Below are 24,860 nucleotides of genomic sequence, written 5' to 3' on the forward strand. Positions count from 1 at the left end.
TTTCACTATCCATCCATTTTCTTCCTCTTATCCGGGACCGGGTCGTGGGTGCAGCAGTCTAAGCAGGGACTCCCAGACTTCCCTCACCCCGGACGTCCCCAGATGTCCTGGGTCTTCCCTGGGGCCTCCTCCTGGTGGGATGTGCCAAGAACACCTCCCTATGGAGGCATCCAGGAGGCATCCTGAGCAGGAGCTGATTCTCATCCCAACCGCTTCACACTCAGCTCAAACCGCCCCAGGTGCAGGTCCTGGCTCGAAGAAGCATCAGGACAACATCATCTGCAAACTGCAGAGATCCTGTATGATGACACCCTTGTGCATGTCCAATTTGTTATGGACAAATTGTGGCTAGCACAGAAGTCCAATAACATAACACCGCTCAGGTTCCGATCAGGAAGGTCGTTCTTCTCGATCACGCCCCTCCAGGTGTCACTGTCGTTGCCCACGTGGGCGTTGAAGTCCCCCAGTTGACTATTGTGTCCGTAAATCAAAATATGAACATTAATAACAGACAAATCAGGTGCCATTTTTCCCCACTCCCGCTACCTTTTGATTGACAGTTGCTATCCGCTCGCTCCGAGCTTCATTTGATTGGAGCCGAACGCCGTGGGAGACGTCACACTCACTCAGTCCACTTCTTTTTACAGACTATCATCCCTCTCAAATAACATTACATTCAGAAGCTAGCTAGCATTAGCCCACAGTTTTTCAGTTAGTCACCTTTTGTTGAAAATCAAACTCATAAACAAACTTTTTGGCATCTGTATCTGTCCCAAACTGCACCTACAACACCCACCTGCAGGGGGAGTTCATGCAAAAACTACTATTTATGCAGAGCGTTTATTTCTGAACAGCACAAATCACTGTGTCGAGTCTCCTCTGGATTTTTAAAGTCCATATTCGGTTTGTCAAAAGTATCAAAAATCTGCTAATCAATATTAAAACTAGAATTGAAACTAGATACTCGTTTTTCACAGGTGTAAATACTAAAAAAGTCCCATTGACAGAAATGAACCTTTCCTGAATATCTTTAGAATGATATCATCGTGGTATCGGAATCGGTATCGAGTCTATTCCTTAATATCAAAATGGAGTTTGAATTTTTTTTTTTTTTTTATTATTATTATTATTATAAGAAAGACTTTACACATAATTTTTAGTTGTAAAACCAAAGGAGGTGGGTCCGAGCTCTACCACATATATCCCCGTTAACTTATAACTCAAACCGGATGTAATAATGAAATAAAAGATCATGTAAATATAACTCATGGAAATAAAATAAAAACTCATGCCCTTGTGTTTACTCAGCTGCGTCTCTGCAGAATGCAAATATCCCGCGCATTTGAATGTAGTCAAATGTGAGGAACAGGAAGAAATATTGAGTCTCCAGCGGAAAAGAGAGACAGAGACACACGGACAGAGACACGGAGGCTGCACAGGAATCTCTCGCCCGGGTCTGTCGGCTCTGATTACACGGTTCTCTGCTGCTTGAGTCTCTCTGTTGCTCGGGTTTCTGCTGCTTGGGTCTGACTCCTCGGGTCTCTGCTCCTCAGGTCTCACTGCTGGGTCTGACTGCTCGGGTTTCTGTTGCTCGGGTCTGACTGTTCGAGTCTGACTGCTCGGGTTTCTGTTGCTCGGGTCTGACTGCTCAGGTCTCTGCTGCTCGGAGCTGCTGTGAGGCGGAGGGACGGACAGAGCGCGGAGGACAGACGGAGGAGCTGCGCTGTTTGCAGAAGGAAGCGCTGAGATTGTGTCGTTAGCAGCAGCAGACTCGCTCCCAAAGCTCCGGAGGCTCTCACGGCTCTGAAGGCTCGGGACTCGGTGCATGGACGCCCGGACTCGGAGGACAGCTGCCCGGGACTGAAGCCGCTCCCCGCTCCTCCGCGCACGGATCGTTTTGTTGGATCTTTGTGGCCGCTCCTCGCCTGCCGCGGAGATGGGCGACAAGGCGCAGGGCACCAGGTAAGCGCGGCTAAAGGCTAGTTAGCTTAGCCTTAGCTTAGCTTTAGCTTCACGCACTTGGCTGATGGGCAGTGTAGAGGCGTTTGGTCACTGCGGAGGAAACCTTCACTAATTCAGTGACTGTGCACAAATTAACTCATGTATAATGTTTGTAACTTCACGACACGGCGGTAAAAGTGCATCTCCTCCCTCTGTGTCCGTTTAAACGAGCTCAAATGATACAGTTTTGTGGTAAAACGCCAGAGTTTGGGTGAGTTTGGTGTTAGCAGGGCGGGGTTAGCCACAGGCGGCTAACAGCCAACAGCGGACACAAATGTCACGTTTTCTGCAAAAACACGTCCCTCTGTTTTCACCGGACACGGCCCGCGCCTCCGGAGCGTCTCGTGTCATTAAAAACCCGCTTTGTGATGGTCGCACTCGGGTTAATTAGGTTAACAGCTGTGGGCCAGACTCTGTAGAGTTTCGTGGTAAAATATGAGCGGAGTGGGCGGCAGTGACAGCGGGCAGGCTCCAGAAAAACCCGGGCTGTGGAAGATGTGCTCGTGATTATGAAACTAAACCAAAGCCGGAGTAAAGGCAGAGCTCTCCCACTTCAAATCCCACATCAAGTTTGTTTCTGTCTGATGAGCTGAAGCAGAAATCCCGTAATGTGTGATTTTTGCAGTGTGCTCTGGCGCATCGGCCACGCTCCTCTGCTGTAATTGGCTGTGATCGGTGCGTGGGTTTTTCTCTGCGGTTCAAACACGGCGTCCTCAGGTGGCTCTGCGTGGCCCGGGACAGATGCGCTGTACGTGGGGTTTTGTGGATGCAGTATGTGCTAAAAGAGCACAGTTTAGCGGCGTGTTTGCGTCACGTCTGCGGAGAGAGGCGCCGCTGCAGCCCGTGTTTATGCTCCCACACCAGGCCGTGGATCCGCCGGAGCCCCGTGTGTGAACGCGCTGTTTTTAGAAACGTGAGGCCCATCCGCAGATCACCAAGAAATACACAAACACAGATCACCAGGGGGTATGGAAACTGAAAATGTTTAAATGTAAAACAGTGTTAAACCCACGCGTGGCTGCTGTGACAGAGGGAAGAACAGGAGCCGCACTTTGAAGAACAGGAGCCGCACTTTGAAGAACAGGAGCCGCACTTTGAAGAACAGGAGCCGCACTTTGAAGAACAGGAGCCACACTTTGAAGAACAGGAGCCACACTTTGTCTCGAAACCCTGATTCTATTTTCATGGTTGGGAATTTTGAAAAAGAGAACAGAGGATCAGCAGAGAAGGTCAGAGGACACGGAGGAGAGGGTCAGAGGACGCGGAGGAGAGGGTCAGAGGACGCGGAGGAGAGGGGCAGAGGATGCAGAGGAGAGGGTCAGAGGAGCAGTAGTTGTTGTTGTGGACAGTGGTCTGATCCTGGATTAGCCCTAAACCTGACTACATACACATTCCACTCAGACGGCTCAGGAGTCTAACCCACAACCTCCTGGTGAGAGGGAGGAGACAGGATAGCCACGGTGACACAGTGAGAAGATGCACACTTGAGCGTAGCTTATTTTTGTGGTTTTATTTTGACGTAAATGGACCTTTACTCAAACTTCCTGTTGCAGACCACACTTCCTCTTTGAGACTCAATATTTCACTTAAATTTCCTCCATTTCGTTTGAGCGTCGTAAACAAACTCAAAGTGCAAACTCTGAAGGAAAGGGTCAGAGGATGAGGAGGAGAGGGTCAGAGGATGAGGAGGAGAGGGTCAGAGGATGAGGAGGAGAGGATGAGAGGGTCAGAGGATGAAGAGGAGAGGGTCAGAGGATGAAGAGGAGAGGGTCAGAGGATGAAGAGGAGAGGGTCAGAGGATGAAGAGGAGAGGGTCAGAGGATGAAGAGGAGAGGGTCAGAGGAGAAAAGCCAAAAGATTCAGGACCTGTCAAAAGTTTGGGCTCGGTGCCAGAACCATTTCAAAACTGCTTTCTGAACTTTTTTTTTTTTTTTTTTTGGTGCCTGTATTTATTATTTATTTATTTTTATTAAGTTAATGTCAAATATTACTTCACACATAGTCTCCAAATCAAAACTAATGTGCTGAATGACCCACATAAGCTTGAGTTTCACTTTGATCTAACATCGTATGTGGCTCAAACAGAAGGGGGCGCCACAGAGCACAGGATTTTTTTGTTTTGATAAATTATTTTTCTCTCTTAGATGGAGGTGGAGGATCATCTTTAATCTTTTAACTTAAATCGTATTTGAATTACATTCAATCATAAGTCCGATCTCAGCAGTTCATAAAAAGACGTTTAGTTTATGGCGCTGTGAGACGTGGCTGAAGCTCAGGCTAACGTAAACACAAAACTACTTCTGGTTTATCGCCGGCTCGTTCTGCGTTTTTCACTTCTCTGCCTCTACGCTGTGTTTAACCTCTTTATGTAACAGCGGCTTTGGCTCACGTTAAACACGTTATAACCTGGAAATCTAATGTGTTCGATCTTTAAACACGAGCGCGTCACAAACAGGAAACAGCTGTTGCGTCGGTGCTTTGTTTTGCGACTCGTATCGGCTCTACGTGTAAAGTGACCCTCACAACAAAGCCTCAGGTCAGCGTTTGGTGGCCTCATTACTCCGTGTTTATATCTGCTTTGTGTCATCTCAAGTCTGTTTTCTTTTGTCCAATCATCTTCCTTCTTGCGTAGCTTTGCCGTAGCTAAAGCGATCTGTACCGCGCTGGCCCCTCCCCCTCAGGGTCAGACCCTCTGGGAGCAGGTACCCTCCAGGGTCCAGCGCTTCAGACCCTCAGACGAGGGGTAAAGGTCACTTTAGACAGTGACATACGCTCCGTACGACTCCGGGCGAGCCAATAGAAACGAGGCTCAGGTTAAACGTGTTTGGACAAGAAACAGGGTTTAAGCCCCATTGCGGGACATTTAATGACGTTACAACTGAGTTAGAAACGCAGAGAACCTGCTGAGTCACCAAAGAGTCGTAAACAAACAGCTGAGCACTTCCTGTGACATCACTTCCTGAAAGCACAATGACAGGAAACAGCTGACGGTGGGAACGAACTCCTCCCAGATGCCGCCGTATCCGTGGAAACGCATACGGGAGAGGGCTCTGCATTCGTTTAAGTGAAGTTTATCATTGTATTTCCTGGTTGGACGCAGGTTAAATGATTTACCTTAAAACTAGTCGGATGAAACGTGACTCTGCCCTGGGACGGGTGAGACTTTAAATGGGACAGAACGTGTAGATTTAACTGTTAACTGTATTTGTGAAAATTAGACCCTGCAGATTTAGGCTGAGTTCTTCTCTCAGACTGAAAACACTCTGTTCCACCTTGTGATGTCATTGTGTGGTGATACAGGAAGTGCTCCACTGTGTTTTTAAACTCCACACACCTTCATTTCTAGAATCATTTTGATCATTTCTGCTCAGGAATTGACAATCTACTGAACTAAAGGTAAAAAGAGCCTTTAACATTGAAAACTACCACTTGATGACATCACAAGGTGGAACGTCGCATTTTGAGCTTTGTAGATGTGACAGACTAATAATAAAGTGTGACTCAAACATGTGTGAGTGAAACAAAACACAACTCCAGGTCTGTTTTTGAGGAGAGCACAGCGTTAGAACATGAATTAAAGTTTTAAGAGTCAGTTTGTGTAACAGACTCTTTAAATGATGTGATGTTAAACATGTTGAGCTCTGGCTGATGCAGGTGCGGTGGCTTAAATCATGTCTGTGTAATAAACACAAACATTGAGTTCACTTTATAAACGATCGTTGAATGTGGTCATTTAGTTTACGTTTAGTTTGATTTCCTCCCCCCTCCTGGACCCTCTGCAGAGAGCCAATTGATCTGTGGACGACGCCATTAACCTGGCCCTTCACTTCATCCTCCAGCATCTGGACTCCCCGGGAACCTACGCCAGGATCCTGTTTGTGGACTTCAGCTCTGCATTCAACACCATCCTCCCTGCTCTGCTCCAGGACAAGCTCGCTCAGCTCAACGTGCCTGACTCCACCTGCAGGTGGATCACTGACTTCCTGACAGACAGGAGACAGCGCGTGCAACTGAGGAAGAATGTCTCGGACACTCGGACTATCAGCACAGGATCTCCACAGGGCTGTGTACTTTCTCCCCTGCTCTTCTCCCTGTACACCAACTGCTGCACCTCCAGCCACGACTCCGTCAAACTGGTTAAGTTTGCGGATGACACCACCCTCATCGGGCTCATCTCGGACGGCGATGAGTCTGCCTACAGGAGGGGGGTGGACCGGCTGGTGTCCTGGTGCAGCAGCAACAACCTGGAGCTCAACGCCCAGAAAACAATGGAGATGATCGTGGACTTCAGGAAAGTCACAGCCCCCCTGCCTCCCCTCACCCTGACGGACTCCCCCATCACCACTGTGGACTCTTTCCGCTTCCTGGGCACCTGCATCACCCAGGATCTCAAGTGGGACGACCATCAGCTCCCTCATCAAGAAAGCCCAGCACAGGATGTTCCACCTGCGGCAGCTGAGGAAAGGCAAGCTGCCAGTCCAGATGATGGTGCAGTTTTACACTTCCATCATTGAGTCCATCCTCACCTCCTCCATCACTGTGTGGTTCACTGGGGCCAGGGACAGAGACTGCAGCACATTGTGCCTCTGCTGAGAAGGTGATTGGCTGCTCCTTCCATCTCTACAGGACCTGTCTCCAGGACTCGGGGGGAGCAGGCCGTAGAGCAGCTGACACTTCTCACCCTGGACATGGACTATTTGAGCCACTTCCCTCTGGCAGGAGGCTACGGTCCATTGGGACCAGAACCTCTCGTCATAAGAACAGTTTGTTCCCCTCTGCAGTTTGTCTCATGACACTTTATAATATTTGCACAAAACTGGACACTTTATAACACCGGTCACTTTAATAAGTCATGTCTGTTGTTCTGATGCTGCTGTTGTATATATTTTCTAAGTAGTATTTTATTTTATTTTTTAAGCATATCTTTTTTTTACTTCGTGCATGCCCTTATTTGTATTTGTATTTATTCAGTGTGTTTATGTTGCACTTTATCACCAAAATAATAATTCCTAGTTTGTGAACTGTATTCACAAACGATGGCAATAAAAGGATTCTGATTCTGATTTAATTTTGTAGAGTTTATCTAAAAGCCTTTGGGATCATTTCTGTTCAAACTGCCTCATTAATAAACTATAATGAGACTAGACACAGACACACACAGACACACTCGCACAGATACACACACACACACAGACACACCCACACACAAATGAATAAATGAAAAACATGATTAGTGTTTATCATCTGTCCAAATATAAAGTCTGAGCGTTGAGCTGCAGATTACAGTCAGACTTTTAGCTCAAATCTCCAAAGTTCATGCAGTTAATGTCCAACGTCTTTGACAGTTTTGAGCGTTATGGCCTTTCGTCACGTTACAGTTTGTAATGATTTCATGAAGTTAAAACTGTACTTATGTTTTCTCCACTCTCTGGACGAGCTTTTCACTCCGTGTTTTTCAAACATCTGACTAGCGCCGTGCAGTGCATTATGGGACATAGGAGGATGCTGGAATCTGTCCTTTGTTCACACCTGATCTCCATGGAAACGCAGGCCACATTTATCGGCCGCATTCGTGGGCTGCATGAAATGGAACAGCCTTGTCACCCCAATCGTGACGCAACTGGCCTTCGGATGCAGCCTCCGAAGGATGCAGCCTCCGAAGGATGCAGCCTCCGAAGGATGCAGCCATTGACACGGCTTCTGAAATAGAAATCTATACTTCCTGTTATTTTCAACATATATTTCAACTTTTCTTCGCAAACTCTTTCTCGATTTGTGTAAAACCATAATTTATATGTACAAGTTTTATCAAACCAGATTAAGTCAAAACTTTCACTAGACCTAACCCTACTCGTGCCTGAGCCGTGCCCGAGCCGTGCCTGAGCCGTGCCTGAGCCGTACATACCTGGCCTTGTGCGTCACACCTGCGGCTCTTCTCCTGTCTGAACCTGCCTCGGACTCAGTTGGGACCAGGCTGTGCTCTGATTGGCTGCTCCCTGAGGATCATGTGACGCACTTTTTCTGCCATCCAATTAACGAGGCAGAAACAACGGACTGGACCAGGACTGGACCTAACTCTGAGTGTGCTACCCGCCTGTACAGTTACTCAGACGAGAAGTGAAACTATTAATCAATCATGAGGTTGGACTCATTCAGGTCTATAGTAAACTCACATTTACTCAGTATTATTTATTTTCACTCTTTTGCTGTTTGTTTCCTGCTCAGGGCTAAACCAGGGCTAAACCAGGGCTAAACCAGGACTAAACCAGGGCTAAACCAGGGCTAAACCAGGGCTAAACCAGGGCTAAACCAGGGCTAAACCAGGACTAAACCAGGACTAAACCAGGACTAAACCAGGACTAAACCAGGGCTAAACCAGGGCTAAACCAGGACTAAACCAGGACTAAACCAGGACTAAACCAGGACTAAACCAGGGCTAAACCAGGGCTAAACCAGGGCTAAACCAGGGCTAAACCAGGGCTAAACCAGGGCTAAACCAGGGCTAAACCAGGACTAAACCAGGACTAAACCAGGACTAAACCAGGACTAAACCAGGACTAAACCAGGACTAAACCAGGACTAAACCAGGGCTAAACCAGGGCTAAACGGCGTCTTGTTCATGTCTTCATTGACTCACTTGTTGCACAGATAAAGCAGATGCGCTTCCTGGTTTGTGTTTGAAGCTGACAGGAAGTCACGCCTCTCACTTCCTGTCCTTTTCCTGTTGTGTGACATCTGACCGCTCTTTAATTCTGTGTTTCCTGTTTCAGAGTTTTCAAGAAGTCCAGCCCCAACTGTAAGGTGAGTCCAGGACACAACCAGCACTAAACAACACAACAAACTATTATAATTCATACAAAAAAACATCACAAAATATTAAACAGAAACTTAAATCAGCCCTGTTGTGTCTCTGTGGTTCTCGTCTGACATTCGTGGATCAGTATGTTATAATTTACACATTTCAAATCACAATATTCATCTAAAATGACGTAATAAAAGAAACAAATCCTCTGATCGTCAAAACGGCGTCTTGAAAATAGTGGATTAAAGATTAAACTCAAACATGAATCAGTCCAAAAACAACTTCAGAGGCTCAACGAGAAGAAACGACTGAAACATGAAGAAACATCTGAACAGTTTGAAGAATAGAGTGGATCTAAATTCACTTGACACTGATTCATGAAGGAGCCGGTTCGGTCGACTCTTAACTGAGTTTCATAGAGTTCTTGTAACGCTGGGTGTGGGATAACGACATCATCTTAATGACATCATTTAAATCTAATATTTAATAATTTAATTTCAGAGTGAGTCACATGTTTGGTTGTCTGCTGTCGTTTCATCCTCTTTAAACTAAACATTATTAGAACATGGATTTTGCCTTTTGAAAGAGGGAGTGTTACTTCTCTGCTGCATTAACTGTAACATAACACATTTAGATCAGTATATTACCTTTTATTATAACACATTTAGATCAGTATATTACCTTTTATTATAACACAACACATTTAGATCAGTATATTACCTTTTATTATAACACATTTAGATCAGTATATTACCTTTTATTATAACACAACACATTTAGATCAGTATATTACCTTTTATTATAACACAACACATTTAGATCAGTATATTACCTTTTATTATAACACACAACACATTTAGATCAGTATATTACCTTTTATTATAACACAACACATTTAGATCAGTATATTACCTTTTATTATAACACATTTAGATCAGTATATTACCTTTTATTATAACACAACACATTTAGATCAGTATATTACCTTTTATTATAACACAACACATTTAGATCAGTATATTACCTTTTATTATAACACACAACACATTTAGATCAGTATATTACCTTTTATTATAACACAACACATTTAGATCAGTATATTACCTTTTATTATAACACATTTAGATCAGTATATTACCTTTTATTATAACACAACACATTTAGATCAGTATATTACCTTTTATTATAACACACAACACATTTAGATCAGTATATTACCTTTTATTATAACACACAACACATTTAGATCAGTATATTACCTTTTATTATAACACAACACATTTAGATCAGTATATTACCTTTTATTATAACACATTTAGATCAGTATATTACCTTTTATTATAACACAACACATTTAGATCAGTATATTACCTTTTATTATAACACACAACACATTTAGATCAGTATATTACCTTTTATTATAACACACAACACATTTAGATCAGTATATTACCTTTTATTATAACACAACACATTTAGATCAGTATATTACCTTTTATTATAACACACAACACATTTAGATCAGTATATTACCTTTTATTGTTCTGAAAATGCTTTTTGTCCTGGTGTCTCAGTCATAACTGGGATGTGTTACGGGGACAGAGTGTTTCAGGATTGGGCCGGTTCAGTCGAGTTTAAAACGTTTGCTTCTGTATTTGCAGGTGACTGTTTATCTGGGGAAGAGGGACTTTGTGGATCACCTGGACCATGTGGACCCTGTTGGTACGACTCCTCCTCCTCCCTCCCTCTGAACTCCTGTCCTCTTTCTCTCCTCCCTAAGAAAAAGAGAGACTAGTTCTCAAGTCTCTTTTAATTTCTTCCCTTTTTTTCTCTCTTGCTTTCTCTTTTTCTCGCTCATCCTCTTTCTTTCTCTCTCCCTCCCTCTCTCTCACCCTCTCTTCTCTTTGTTTTTCTTTCTCTGTCCCTCCCTCCCTCTCTCTCCCTCTCCTCTTTCTCTCTCATTTTCTCCCTCTCTCTCCTTCTCTCGCTCTCTTTCCCTCCATCAGATGTTTTTGATCTAAATCTGTTTTTTTCTTTTTCTCAGATGGAGTGATTCTGGTGGACCCTGAATATCTCAAAGATCGCAAAGGTACAAACTCACCTCCTAACTCCTCTCTCCTTGTCTCCTCTCTTGTCTCCTTGTCTCCTCTCTTGCCTCCTTACCCTTGTCTCCTCTCTTGTCTCCTTGTCTCCTCTCTTGCCTCCTAACCCTTGTCTCCTTGCCTCCTCTCTTGCCTCCTAACCCCTCTCTCCTTGCCTCCTCTCTTGCCTCCTTACCCTTGTCTCCTTGCCTCCTCTCTTGCCTCCTAACCCCTCTCTCCTCGTCTCCTCTCTTGCCTCCTAACCCCTCTGTCCTTGTCTCCTCTCTTGCCTCCTAACCCCCTCTCTCCTCGTCTCCTCTCTTGCCTCCTCACCCCTCTGTCCTTGTGTCCTAGTCTTCGTGACCCTGACCTGTGCGTTCCGTTATGGCCGTGAGGATTTGGACGTGCTCGGTCTGTCCTTCAGAAAAGACCTCTACATCTCCACTTTTCAGGTAAAATATCAATCACTTTTATAAACTTTAATACGTTTAAGCTTGTGGTGCTCAGAGAGTTTACGATGTTCGCCCCGTTACCAGGAGGTTGGAGGTTATATCCCCACTCCCTCTGGGGGCGGAGTCTGGGCTGAGACGCCCGGGCTGTACAAATGACTGTATTTTTTGTATATGTTGTAATATTCCAGGCGTTTCCTCCAGTCCCAGAGGAAAGGAAACCAAACAGTCGCCTCCAGGAAAGACTCCTCAAGAAACTGGGACAGCACGCACATCCATTCTACTTCACTGTGAGTACTACTACTGCAAATACTACTACTTCTACTACAGCAGCACATACATAGACTTTTCCTTTGACACATTTGTTTGTTTCAGATCCCTCAGAATCTCCCATGTTCAGTGACTCTGCAGCCGGGACCAGAAGATACTGGGAAGGTAAGAGTACTACTACTACTACTACTACTACCGCTACTGCTACTACTACTGTAAATACTGCTACTACTAGTACTGCTGCTGCTATAAATAATGATATAATTAAACATGGAAATAAGATTGACATTTTTCCATCTTCTGTCCATGTCTTGTCTCCTCTCTCCTCGTCTCCTCTCTCCTCTTCTCCTCTCCTTGTCTCCTCTCCTTGTCTCCTCTTCTCCTCTCCTCTCTCCTCGTGTCCTCTCCTCGTCTCCTCTCCTCTCTCCTCGTCTCCTCTCTCCTCGCCTCCTCTCCTTGTCTCCTCTTCTCCTCTCTCCTCGTCTCCTCTCCTTGTCTCCTCTCCTCCTCTCCTCGTCTCCTCTTCTCCTCAGGCGTGTGGAGTGGACTTTGAGATCAGAGCGTTTTGTGCCAAGTCGATAGAGGAGAAAATCCACAAGAGGTCAGCGTTCCAGGGCATCTGACACACACAGAGACAGCACATTTTACACAACATAAAGGACGAGTGTCCTCACTTCAAAATAATAAGTAGAAATACAAAGCAGTGGCCCAAGGAATTACACAGGTAAAGAGTAAAGAATATTTATACTATTTATACTACTCAAGAGTAACTTGAAGAGTGACAGGACGTCACATGTGATCTATAATTTTCATGAATATGGAGAACAAAACAAGAAATAAGTCACAAAATATTTAGTTTTCAAAGGACAAAAATGACACTAAACTAAATCATGTCTAAATCATCTCTTAATCATGTCTAAATCATCTCTTAATCATGTCTAAATCATATCCTAATCATATTCAGGAGAAAGAAACACAAACGTTCAGATCATGTCGTAGTTTTATTCTGTAAAGTCTGGGCTCTGAAAGCTCCTCACAGAAGCATCATGTTAAAAAAGTGACTGTGGTGAGTATAAGTGAACGAGGAGGATCAGGAGGTGATCAGGAGGTGACCTGGAGGTCAGGAGGTGACCTGGAGGTGACCTGAAGGTGACCTGGAGGTGACCTTTGGCCCCTGTGGCTGTAGTGGTTGTAGTTCTTGTATTTCAGTGTTGTGTTCACTGTAGGAACTCTGTGCGTCTGGTGATCCGTAAAGTGCAGTACGCTCCAGAGAAGCCTGGGCCTCAGCCGATGGTGGAGACGACTCGCAGCTTCCTCATGTCTGACCGCTCCCTGCACCTGGAGGCATCACTGGACAAAGAGGTGAGACTACAGCTCCCACAATGCACCTGACACCACTAAACTGGGTCTGAGCCCGGTCTGGATCTGGTCTGAACCCGGTGCTTCTGTGTTTCAGTTATATTATCACGGAGAACCAATCAGTGTCAACGTCCACGTCACAAACAACTCCACCAAGACGGTGAAGAGAGTCAAAATCTCAGGTACAAACAATATTTAAATAAGAAAAAAGTCAAAATATTAGGAAATAAACACACTTTATATGTAAATGAAAAGTAGTAGTAATTGTACTACAGTAACAGTACTTGTGTTGCAGTCCGTCAGTACGCAGACATCTGCCTCTTCAGCACAGCGCAGTACAAATGTCCTGTGGCACAGCTCGAGGCAGAGTGAGCATTTCTCTACTTTATGTATTTATGTGGTACTTTTGTGGTACTTTTGAGGCCGTCTAAAGTGACTCTCGTGTCTCCATAGCGACCAGGTGTCGTCGAGCTCCACCTTCTGTAAAGTGTACACTCTGACCCCCACACTGGACAAAAACCGCGAGAAGAGAGGCCTCGCCCTGGACGGAAAACTCAAACACGAAGACACAAACCTGGCATCATCTACTATGTAAGAGTACTGCAAATACTACTGCAAATACTACAAATACTACTGCAGATACTACTGCAAATGCTACAAATACTACTGCAGATACCACACTCACACATAAGGACTGACTCTGCTACTACAACTATAAGCATACACTGTTGTGTATGAAACTTGGATCGGTCTAAACCCGGTCTAAACCCGGTCTAAACCCGGTCTAAACCCGGTCTAAACCCGGTCTAAACCCGGTCTAAACCCTTGTCTCCTCAGAGTGAAGGATGTGACTAATAAGGAGGTGCTGGGGATCCTCGTGTCCTACAGAGTCAAAGTGAAACTGGTGGTGTCTCGTGGAGGGTGAGTGCAGCCTCTGGAGTCTGAGTGTTTAGTTTGTGTCTAGTTGTTTTATTATTTTCATGGTGATCATTTGCAGAGACGTGTCTGTGGAGCTGCCCTTCATCCTGATGCACCCTAAACCCGTGGAGCCTCCGGCCTCTCGCCCTCAGTCTGGTACAGAAACATCTCCAGTCTCACACTGTGACATCACGCAGGGTGTTCTGCGTGTATGTCTATGGTGGAAGGTTCAGCAGTTACCATAGTGACACAATGCACAGATTAGCAAAGTCTGACAAAAAAGTTTTAAGATGATCTGAAAACTTAAGTGATTTAAAGCATTTTCAGGAGCCTGTGGTCAGTCTGAGCTCATGGTTCTGTTTGAGTTTGATTTTACACAAAAAGGTGAGAATGACTCACTGACAAACTGTTGGCTAATGCTAATGCTAGCTTGTGGTTATAATTCCATCTAAATCAGTTGTGATTAAAATAAAGCTCAGATTAAAGTCAAACAGAGCAGAGCCTCCAGTTAGCATCACAGAGTCAGGATGTTGACATGAGCTGCACAGTGTGACTCACTGTAACACGAGCAGCTCGTCAGGACATTTATACAGGATCAGTATCTTTACATAATGTTCCACAGTGTGACTGACAGGAGCCTGTCGTCTGCGGATGTTTAAACTTTTAAATAGTTTAAACGTTTTAAAGCTTCTCATGTGTTAGTGTTCAAAGGTAAAACACAATAGCACAGAACATAAATGTGTTTAAACCTGTTTTCTGTTTGTTTCAGCGGTGCCAGAGATGGACCCTCCCATCGACACAAACCTCATCGAGTTTGACACAAAGTGAGTTCAGTTCAAACAATCTGAGACTTAATGATTTATGTTTATCAATAATAAACTTTAAGAATCACATTTATAAACATCAAGATTTCAGGGCCCAAAACAGAACCTTGTGGAACTCCATATTTTTTATTTATGGCTCAGACTGTTCACCAAATTATAAAGAGTCAAAAACAAAATAAATACATCTGTCAAGGAAAGGGAAGAAAATAAATCTCGTAAACCCTGCTCTTTTCACGCTGCGTTCAGACCCGGGCGTCATAACCGCGTTGGACGCCTCTAGTTGGACGTCTTTGCATTTGAGGACAAACAGACGTGTGTCACAGATGACACTTGACGTTGGTCCAGAGCGTCCGTCTCTGCGAGTGTCTTTGGATGTTTTGTTTTGTCTTTGTCTTTGTAAACGCTGCAGGTTGAGGGAGTGGCTTTAGTGGATTTATTACATAAAACACATCAACAGAGGTGATTGGCGACGGCGTGTAACGGTCCGTGACTAGCCTTTATGCCGGTGCACACGGCATAATTAAGTTGCCACTAGTTTGTCGCTTTGTCGCTGTAGCGTAGTCTCTGATTGGTTGATTGGTGCATGTTCTTAATGTCTCTCTCCATCTACAGCAGCATGTCCCAGGACGATGACTTCGTGTTCGAGGACTTCGCTCGGCTGCGGCTCAAAGGCGTCGTGGACGACAAAGACGAGGACTGCTAAAAGAAAACATCCCAGAATTCTACAAAAAAAATCACAGAAAATCTAAAAAAATCCAGCTCGAGCACGTAGACGCCGCAGGGTACAGAGAGCTGCAAAAACGCCAAAACACGCCAAAAACAAACATCAGTGCGGAGGCGGTCTGAACATTTCACTAAAAACTGGTGTGTCAGATGCCCTCCCACATGAGGTTCTTATGAAAATTCCAGAGAATCAGACAGAATCTTTTAGAATAAGCTAAATGAAATAAACATGATAAAAATAGAGTTTAAAGTCGTTCTGGCTGAGATCTCACTCGTTCCCGGCGTTCCCGGCGTTCCTGGTGGTTTTTGCAGCTCACACGTGTAGAGCGTTGTACAGACTGAAAAACAGGAATTGAAGAATTTAAAGCTGCACTGTGAAACTTTTCCGGCTTGTCTCTATGGAGATGTTATTGAATTGCTTGACATCTTCCATAAATGATGTCTCTCCATGGAAATAAGGCCAGATCAGGTCTGTGGAGAGGCGAGCGTGTATGAATGCATGTTTTCCAAGGTATTTTTTAACAACAAAAACATGTAAAAAAAAAAAAAAAAAGAGTAGAATATATATGTTTAATGGTAGAGTCTGGAACATTCCAGGAGAAGCGGTGTCACCGTGGAGATGAGCATGACCATGGAAAAGTTACATTGTGCACCTTTAAAAGTGTAAATGTATTTGGCTCAGAGCTCGGCACAAACACAAACTCCAGGCCCCAGGAGCCTCCACCCGAACTCCACCCGAACTCCACCCGAACTCCACCCGAACTCCACCTCAGCTCCGTCTGTGTCAAAGCTGCAGCTCAGATTTCAGCAAAACATTCCATTTTTTACATCAGACGAAAGTCCCGGTTTAGTCCCGGTTTAGTCCCGGTTTAGTCCCGGTTTAGTCCCAGTTTAAATACTTGGACCCGTGTCTGTCCCTGTGATGCTGGAGTTGAGTTGTGGGCGGAGCTCTGAGCCGAGTCGCGGCGGCGGCGGTGCTGGGTGTGACGATTGTACAAATCAGATTCTATATTTGAATATTTGAAACGTAGACTTTTCTTTTGTGTGTTTGTTTCTGTGTCTCATGAAGCTCGGGTCACCAGCGCAAAACTCCTTTCTCTCTCTCTCCTCCTCTCCTTCTCCTCTTCCTCTCCTCTTCCTCTCCTCTTCCTCTCCTTCTCTTCTTTCTCCTTTTCGCTTGAGACGTTTAACGACACAGATATCAACTGTCACTCAGTATTTTCATTCACAAAAGTTCTGAATCGTCGCAAAAATCAAACCAAATTATATCAAATTTTTTTTTATTTTTTCCCCCCAAACAATTGAACCTTTTTCTAAAAAAACTTAAACCCTCAGATCTAACCCTGTGTGACCTTTGACCTGCGACTGGGGTTAAAGTCTCGTCACTTTGGGGTTAAATTAAACATTGAAACGTTTTATTTTCATAGTTTTATTTCTGCAAAAAGAGACAAACCGTTTTTTACTTTAAATCTGCGTCTCGTGATTATTGAGATGATTCTGATGATTCTTAAAGTTTGTAAATATTTAGTGACAGTGAAACTCGTCCGATTCGTCGTCGCCTCAAACATTTTTTTCTGGTGTAAAAATAAATTCATTTTTTGAGATGAAAAACGAAACGCTGCTTCGTTTGGTTCTGCGTAAAGTTCTGTCCAAATCTGACATTGGTTCAAATCTGTGCCTTTCACAATAAAATGTTGCCAATAAAATCAAACCCAAAGCCAGAGCAGGTCCAAACGCTCTTATTCTGAAGGGACAAACTCCAGCCTCTTATTTTGAAACGTTTCCCAGAAGAAACTCACATTTGGACCAAAGCTTCTACGTGATGGTTTGAGCTGAAGCGTCTCATGAAACGTGACTTTTTACAAACTCAAGCCTGAAATCTGTTTCTTTTAATGCAAAGAATCTATAATGTGAAGAATTTGCCTTAACATAAAGTTTGTTTGATAAAAATCTGCCAAAATTTGCTCCATAATTTTGCTCTTCTCTTTGAAATTTCCGATCCTTTTAAAAAAGTGCAAAGCTTTTTTTTTGTTGCTTTTTTCAGCCAAATCCGTCGTCGTTTACGCTTGAATTTTAACATTTCAACTTTTTTTAACATAAATTATTTTAATTGTGGATGAAGTTCTCTAAGTTTAAAGAGGAGGTATTCAAAAGCGTTCTACCATAACGCTAACGCTAATGCTAATGCTAACGTTCTCTCATCAAAAACACGTCTGAAGAGGTTTGAGTCATCTAGAGATCTCTCCCAGGCTCTATTCAAACCCTTGTTATGGTTAGCGGTACAAGTGTGTACAAGGCTCCGCCCACAAGTCGACATCACCCACGCTCCACACGACAATCCTCCATAAATATACAAAAACATGACACAAAACTACACTACGACTTCACAAACCTGGTGTGATGTGCAGTAGTTGTCAAAACGGAAACATGGCGATCTAAATATGTGTTAGAAATAAAATCCCTCCTTTTTAAAAAATGTAAATGTTAAAAATGTTTTAATTAAAATGATAAATTCACCAAAATACAAACTCGACAAAGACAAATGTGCAGATAAGGCGAAGGTTTTTCAACTATAAAAATAAACCTGTTCTATTCACATTTACACTTAATATTTTGTTCCCAAACCTTAAATCTCTTAAAAATTCACTCTGTGTCTTTTATAAATATTTTTTTTGTAAATTTTAAACTTAACTTTGTGCCAAAACGTGTGAACCAAACGCAGCGCGACTCGTTTTGATTCCGGTTTGTATCGTTTGGTTTGAAAGTTTCAGTTTCGCAGTTTGGAAACGGAGCCGAGTTTCCATTTTTAGTTTTACAATTTCTCAAATGATTCAGTTTTCAGATGTTTATTTCCAAAAAGATGTTTTTTTTTTTATTCAGCTTTTTGAAGAGAACAGATGGCGCTCCAGAGCTCCGCCCACTCCCAAGTCTGGAAGGTCCGGAAGTTTATTTTCTGTTCATTTTCCCCATAGACTTTTCCAAAAATTCAAACATTATCAGTTCAAAGGCATCGTGAGGCTAACCGGCTACGTGCTAACCAGCTACGTGCTAACCAGCTACGTGCTAACAGCTACGTGCTAACATATCCATAACACGACTGTTTTAAGTCCAAAAGCTCAGAGGTTTATGATGTTTCAGACGCAGATTTTAAATAAAAGTTCAGGTCGTTAGTTCCACTGAGACGATCAGACCTGAGATTTAAAATTATATATTTTTTTGGAAAGTCGATGGGAAAAATAAATGGGAATTTTACTTATACAACCAGGGGGCGCTGTCACTGTTGAGCTGTAGTGTGTAAAATCATTAAAGAGGAGGTATTCTGCAAAATGTACTCTTTGTATCTTTCTCACGTATTGCTAATGCTAACGCTAACCTCATCAAAAACATGTCTGAAGAGGTTTTAGATGTCATCCATGTTTGAGTAATCTAGAGATCTCTCCCAGGCCCGATTCCAACCCTCCTTATAGTCAGCAGTACGAGTCTGTACAAGGCTCCGCCCACAAGGGATGTGCAGTAGTTTCATTAGTGGGACGCAGCTGATTGTGTTGTGATAGTGCTCTGAAGGGGGAGGGGCTTAGCAAAGAGAGGAGAGACTCAGAGCGCCAGAAACAAAAGTGAAACTTATGGGTGAATGTAGCATTTTCAAAACAAAAGGAAACATAATTTGTTGCAGTTGTACCTCCTCTTTAAACTTTTCATTTTAATATTTTGCATCATATTTAAAATTATAACGTTGCTAAATGTGTTAAATTTATCTCAAATTTAAACTCAAACTTGGCTCCACTTCCTGCTGCGCTCTGATTGGTCGGTTCCACACAGAAGTAAATAAACATTTCCGTTGTTTGTTTTTTTCCAGAGTTGATGTTTTTAAGTCACATGATGTTTTTTACGCCTCGCGCTGCGCCGCACTAAACGCTCCTCTGATAAAACACTGCATTTCTGTAGCGTGCCGTGTGCGCAGACGCAGACAGGGGGCGCCCTTCAGCATGTTTTTCTTCGCTGTGCTGTGAATTTCGAGCCGTGACGTCGGAGTTTTGTCGTGATTCGTGTGAAAATATTGAACGACAGAGTTCTCCTCCGCTTCTATGGCGACTGATTATTATTATTATTAATATTATTATGACGATATGATCCATGTACATGGCACCGGCTCTTCATAATCAGATTTGACTTGTATTTTTTATTTTGAGATTTTTATTTTAGTTTTCTTTTTCTTATTAAAGTGAAATGGATTTACAGAGTGTCTGGTCTGATTTTTTTTTTACATTTAACCTTTGACCTTTTTGACATATTTGATGCCAAACCAATGTGAGTCAAAATATCCATCTCGGGGTCTTGTTGAGGGAGGGGAGGGCGGAGCGAGGGGAGGAGGAGGATGACATGAATGGATCAAAGTACAAAGTTTAACAAAGTACAGAACAAAATCTGTGTGAAATACTTTTACTTTTGACTCCTAAAGTACATTTTTAAAGTGTAAATGTAGTGATGGATTTGTTTCTGTTTAATAGATTGAAAATGATTCATATTTTGCACATTTTTCTTCTGAATTTTGTTTGTTTTTGTCCAAAGCCGAAGCTTGAACTCAAAAACTTCAGTCAGGATGTTTCCACGAACAAGATCAAAATAAGTCAAATCAAATCATGTTTCAGATTTGATTTTTAAAGTGACCTTGACCTTTGCCCTTTACTTGGGTCATTATAATTCTATGGCTTTTTTATTTACCTTTTTCCAGACCTGACTCTTCCCCTGCTTGTTTCCATGGAAATGTTGTTCCTTTGGCTTTAATACTCCACAGTATGGCATAAAATGTATCTCCATAGAACTGTAAGAGAAAGTTTCACACTGTACCTTTACATTTTAAACATGTAAATCAAAACATTTAAACTTTTTTCAAAAACTTTTATTATAAAAAAACAAACTGGCTGTTGCCTGGTTCAGTCTAAAGGAGCCGTGTCTGAGGATATTTAAACTATGAACACAAACGTTTTATTTTAAATTATAAAACATGAAATATCAAAACTGAGGCACCATCAGCTTCAGCCGTTTAAACAGTAAAAACGAGGAAAAGGGTTTATTTATTTACACGGGATTATTTTAAAGATCCTGAATTACACAGAATGAACTGAGGTGTAAAACATTTTATAATCATCAAAAACAGACCTGGAGTTGTGTTTTGTTTCATTCACACGTGAGTCGCACTTTATTATTAGTCTGTCACATCTACAAAGATCAAAATGCGATGTTCCACCTTGTGATGTCATCAAGTGGTAGTTTAAGTGAACAGCTCCTTTAACTTTTAGTTCAGTCGAGATAAGAGACAACTCCAGGACTGAAATGATCCAAGTGATTCTATAAACGAAGGTGTGTGGAGTTTAAAAACACAGTGGAGCACTTCCTGTATCACCACATGATGACATCACAAGGTGGAGCAGAGTGTTTTCAGTTTGAGGTCTGTTTGTGAGGTTATAACACAGATCACACGGTGTAATTTGGGCCAGTCAGTTTTGAGCGTGTGGTTAAATGGCGTCGTAGTCGTCCTCGTCGTCGTGTTTGCGCTTCAGGCTCTCGCTCTGTGATAGGCTGCTGCTGCTCATCAGGAGCGTCTTCTGTCCAATCAGAGACGAGCTCATCAGGACGGGGGGCGTGGCCGTGGCTGAGGAGGGAGGAGCCGCACAGGTCAGTATTAAACAGCTGATAATTATTCAAAATCTAACGTTAAAAAGGAGGCGGGGCTTACTGGTTTTAGGGGCGTGGCTCTGGGCACTCGGGATTTGAACCGTGAACCTCTGCGCCGCCAACGAGACCGGAGCTGAGACTTTAGACACCGACGGGACTGAGGAACCTGAGGGAGAACCAGGATTAAAGCGGGACTAAACTAGGACTAAAGCAGGACTAAAGTGGGACTAAACCAGGACTAAAACAGAGACTAAACTAGGACTAAAGCAGGACTAAAGCGGGACTAAACTAGGACTAAACCAGGACTAAAATAGAGACTAAACTAGGACTAAACCAGGACTAAAATAGACTAAACCAGAGACTCAACTAGGACTAAACCAGGACTAAAACAGACTAAACCAGAGACTAAACCAGAGACACAACTAGGACTAAACCAGGACTAAACCAGGACTACACCAGGATTAAACCAGGACTAAACCAGGACTAAACCAGGATTAAACCAGGACTAAACCAGGACTAAACCAGGACTAAACCAGGACTAAACCAGGACTAAACTAGGACTAAACCAGAGACTAAACCCTGTACCTAGAGTGGGGGTGGAGGGGCGGCTGGACACTGCTCCGACACTGAGGCGCGGGACTGTGATACGACCAGCAGAGGGCGTCACCTGTAAGAAAACGTGCTCTTTGTGAACATTTTCATTTGAGTTTAAAGTGAGTGACAAGTCTGAGGAGACGAAACATCACTGAACAGAACTGAGCGAGTGCGACGTCACCCACAGCTTCAGCTCCAAATGAAGCTCATGGAGGATCCAGCAGTTCCAGCGGCAAACTGAGCAACATCGGTTTGGTCGAAAACACCAAGTCGGCTGATGCTGCTCAGGTGATGAACGCTTACAGCTGATTGGCCGATCTAAACGTAGTGCTTAATAACAGGCCCAGCAGACGGTTTAAAATAAAAAAAACATAGAAAAGTATAGAGCTGATGTCGAGTTTGGCTCAAGCTTCTGCTCCAACATGTCAGCCTGTAGTTGTTCGTTTACCTTCTTTGGGACAGTTTCGAGCCTGTTGTTGTTTGTTTACCTTCTTTGGGACAGTTGTTTTGAGCCTGTTGTTGTTTGTTTACCTTCTTTGGGACAGTTGTTTTGAGCCTGTTGTTGTTTGTTTACCTTCTTTGGGACAGTTGTTTTGAGCCTGTTGTTGTTTGTTTACCTTCTTTGGGACAGTTGTTTTGAGCCTGTTGTTGTTTGTTTACCTTCTTTGGGACAGTTTCGAGCCTGTTGTTGTTTGTTTACCTTCTTTGGGACAGTTGTTTTGAGCCTGTTGTTGTTTGTTTACCTTCTTTGGGACAGTTTTGAGCCTGTAGTTGGGAGCGGTCAGGCAGTAGCGGTCAGGGGGCAGCCGTGGTCCTGTGTACGGTTTGATCAGAGGGAGCGGAGTCTGGTTTTTCTGACGTGCCACCTCCAACAGAAACTGAAAAACACCACAGGTCAAAGGTCACACCCTAGGTCAAAGGTCACATTTTAAGCCCATCCGGGAGCGTTCATATCTGAGAGAGACTAAAATCTGAACTTTAATCTAATCCAAGTCTAATCCATGTCTTTAAGAACATGTTTGGAGATGTGGGGAGGGCATCTGGTGTAAGTTTACTCACGTCTCGGGGCGGGGGCGAGGTGAAGGACTGGTCCATGCGACACTGAATGGCCAGTCTGACGTCGTCGGCGTCGACAGTCGACTTCTTGGCGTGAGTCGAGTAAATCTTAGCATCTTCAATGATCGTCGTCACATATCCTGAAACACAGAAACAAGGACTGAAGCGGAACTGGACCGGGACAAAGACCAGAGACCGGGACAAAGACCAGAGACCGGGACAGAGACCAGAGACCGGGACAAAGACCGGAGACCGGGACAAAGACCGGAGACCGGGACAGAGACCGGAGACCGGGACAGAGACCGGAGACCGGGACAAAGACCAGAGACCGGGACAAAGACCAGAGACCGGGACAAAGACCAGAGACCGGGACAGAGACCAGAGACCAGAGACCGGGACAGAGACCAGAGACCAGGACAGAGACCAGAGACCGGGACAAAGACCAGAGACCGGGACAAAGACCAGAGACCGGGACAGAGACCAGGACTAAACCAGATCTGGACTAAACCCCGTGTAAACTGTCTTACTGTAGGTGAACTCCAGCATCTGGTTGATGACGCGCGGCTCGTACTCGGTGATGCCCATGTCTTTGAGGATCTGCATCATCACCTGCAACACAGATCACATGACTCAGGGCGGGGTTTGAACCAGCAACCTCACAGTAAAAAGACCTCAACTCCAACGCCCGTCCAACTGTCACACAATCATGTTTTTAAGCATTTAAAACAAAATAAACAAAAACACGGGACACATTTACACGTCTCGAACTTCTCTAAACCTGAGACTGTTGCTACAAAATGTGCAGTAAAATAAAGAAAAAAAAGCTTTTCTCTCCATAAATTTTAGTGGAGATAAAACAATGTGTTTAAAAGAAGAAATCAGCAAGACTGGTGTGTTCTAACTAAGACTAAAACATAAACGACGTAACAAAAAGTCTGAAACGTGAGAATTCCATAGGGCTGTTTGTGGCAGTGGGACGTATGTGACAAAAACATCTAAGGGGTTAATAAATGAAGGTCATTTATAATCCCAATGTGTCGTTTTAAAGAGAATCTCTTAATGAATTAAAAAAAACGTTTGATGATTTTATGTCAGTTTAAAAACCAGCTGCAAAGTATTGATATAATCTGTCAGTGCGTTTTTGTCTTTCGCTCATTTTCAAGCAGTTTTTCTGAGTTTAAGCTAAACAGAAGTCAATAAATGTCCCTCTTCACTGCTGCTGGGGGTCAGATTAGTCAAAATAGACACATCTGGGACATTTCTTGAATAAAACTGAGACAAATGAGTGTTTTTTGTTAAATATGCTGGGACAGAGGACACAGGACTCAAACCTGGGACTGTCCCGGGTCAATAGAGACAGAGCAGGGACTGTAAACATCCCACTGAGGCTAAAAACAAACCACTGTTAGCTTCATTAGCACAGCACTTTAGAGACACTTTTCTCTGCCTCTTTAATCTCATATATTTCTGTGTTTAACTGAAATAACCAGGAGCACGTGACTGTAAACCTCAGAGGAGCACGTGGCGTCACTTTAATCTTTTTAAAACTAAAACAGATTAAAGTTTACAGACTAAGTTTAAAGCTCAGAGGTGCATTTAAATCTGTCTGTTTGTGCATTATTCTAACACAAACCTTTATTTAGATTTAACAGTTTATATTATGATTAAATACAGTTTAATGCTTCTCCCCCAGAGCAGGTTCTGTGTCAATTTATCCACAGACAAACACAAAAACATATTCTGACGCTAATGTTAGCCGCTAAGTGCTAATGCTAACGAGCTAACAGGGACATAAAGCCCCGGGGACAGCTGCACCACCTGCCCGGGCTCAGAGGCTCTGCCCGGGCGGGTGTAGTCCGGGTGTAGACCTGGTGTAGACCTGGTTTAGTCCTGGTTTAGTCCTGTTTTTCAGACTCACCTGAGCGTCTTTAGGGAGAGTTTTTGGAGCCGCCATTTTGTTTTCACTGTTTCTTCTTCTTCTTCGGCTGATCACGAACCAAAGTAAAGTGTGTGGCGCCCCCTCCAGGATCAGAATCACTAAGACTTTGACTCGTGCCCAAGAGGAAAGATCACAGCTCTCACAAATACAGTTAAGAGAGTTTAAATA

General features: G+C 43.5%; 2 protein-coding genes across 3 annotated transcripts; one reads left to right on the forward strand and one right to left on the reverse strand.

Annotated features, from left to right (window-relative positions):
* The first annotated feature begins 1,404 nt into the window (after window positions 1-1,404).
* Window positions 1,405-19,658, forward strand: LOC117381314 (arrestin red cell). Of its 2 annotated transcripts, none has more exons than XM_033978256.2 (16): window positions 1,405-1,962; window positions 8,772-8,802; window positions 10,465-10,525; window positions 10,848-10,892; window positions 11,239-11,336; window positions 11,525-11,623; window positions 11,709-11,768; window positions 12,137-12,204; window positions 12,830-12,965; window positions 13,060-13,144; window positions 13,258-13,330; window positions 13,416-13,553; window positions 13,800-13,883; window positions 13,960-14,036; window positions 14,650-14,704; window positions 15,317-19,658. In XM_033978256.2, the coding sequence occupies exons 1-16, from the start codon at window positions 1,937-1,939 to the stop codon at window positions 15,405-15,407; spliced, it is 1,227 nt and encodes a 408-aa protein (XP_033834147.1). In that variant the 5' UTR covers window positions 1,405-1,936; the 3' UTR covers window positions 15,408-19,658. The 2 variants fall into 2 exon arrangements, with proteins under 2 accessions (XP_033834147.1, XP_055082617.1); XM_055226642.1 differs by having other exon boundaries at window positions 1,659-1,962; window positions 15,320-19,658.
* Window positions 19,659-20,308: 650 nt separating this feature from the next.
* taf9 (TAF9 RNA polymerase II, TATA box binding protein (TBP)-associated factor) lies at window positions 20,309-24,740 on the reverse strand. The gene is made up of 7 exons (XM_033978378.2): window positions 24,672-24,740; window positions 23,281-23,362; window positions 22,757-22,893; window positions 22,441-22,575; window positions 21,689-21,770; window positions 21,165-21,269; window positions 20,309-21,080 (listed from the first exon to the last, which is right to left on the reverse strand). Exons 1-7 carry the CDS (start codon window positions 24,705-24,707, stop codon window positions 20,944-20,946), a joined length of 714 nt encoding a protein of 237 aa, XP_033834269.1. The 5' UTR covers window positions 24,708-24,740; the 3' UTR covers window positions 20,309-20,943.
* Between the last annotated feature and the right edge of the window lie 120 nt (window positions 24,741-24,860).

Source organism: Periophthalmus magnuspinnatus, chromosome 14, assembly GCF_009829125.3.
Source record: "Periophthalmus magnuspinnatus isolate fPerMag1 chromosome 14, fPerMag1.2.pri, whole genome shotgun sequence".
Taxonomy (NCBI): domain Eukaryota; kingdom Metazoa; phylum Chordata; class Actinopteri; order Gobiiformes; family Gobiidae; genus Periophthalmus; species Periophthalmus magnuspinnatus.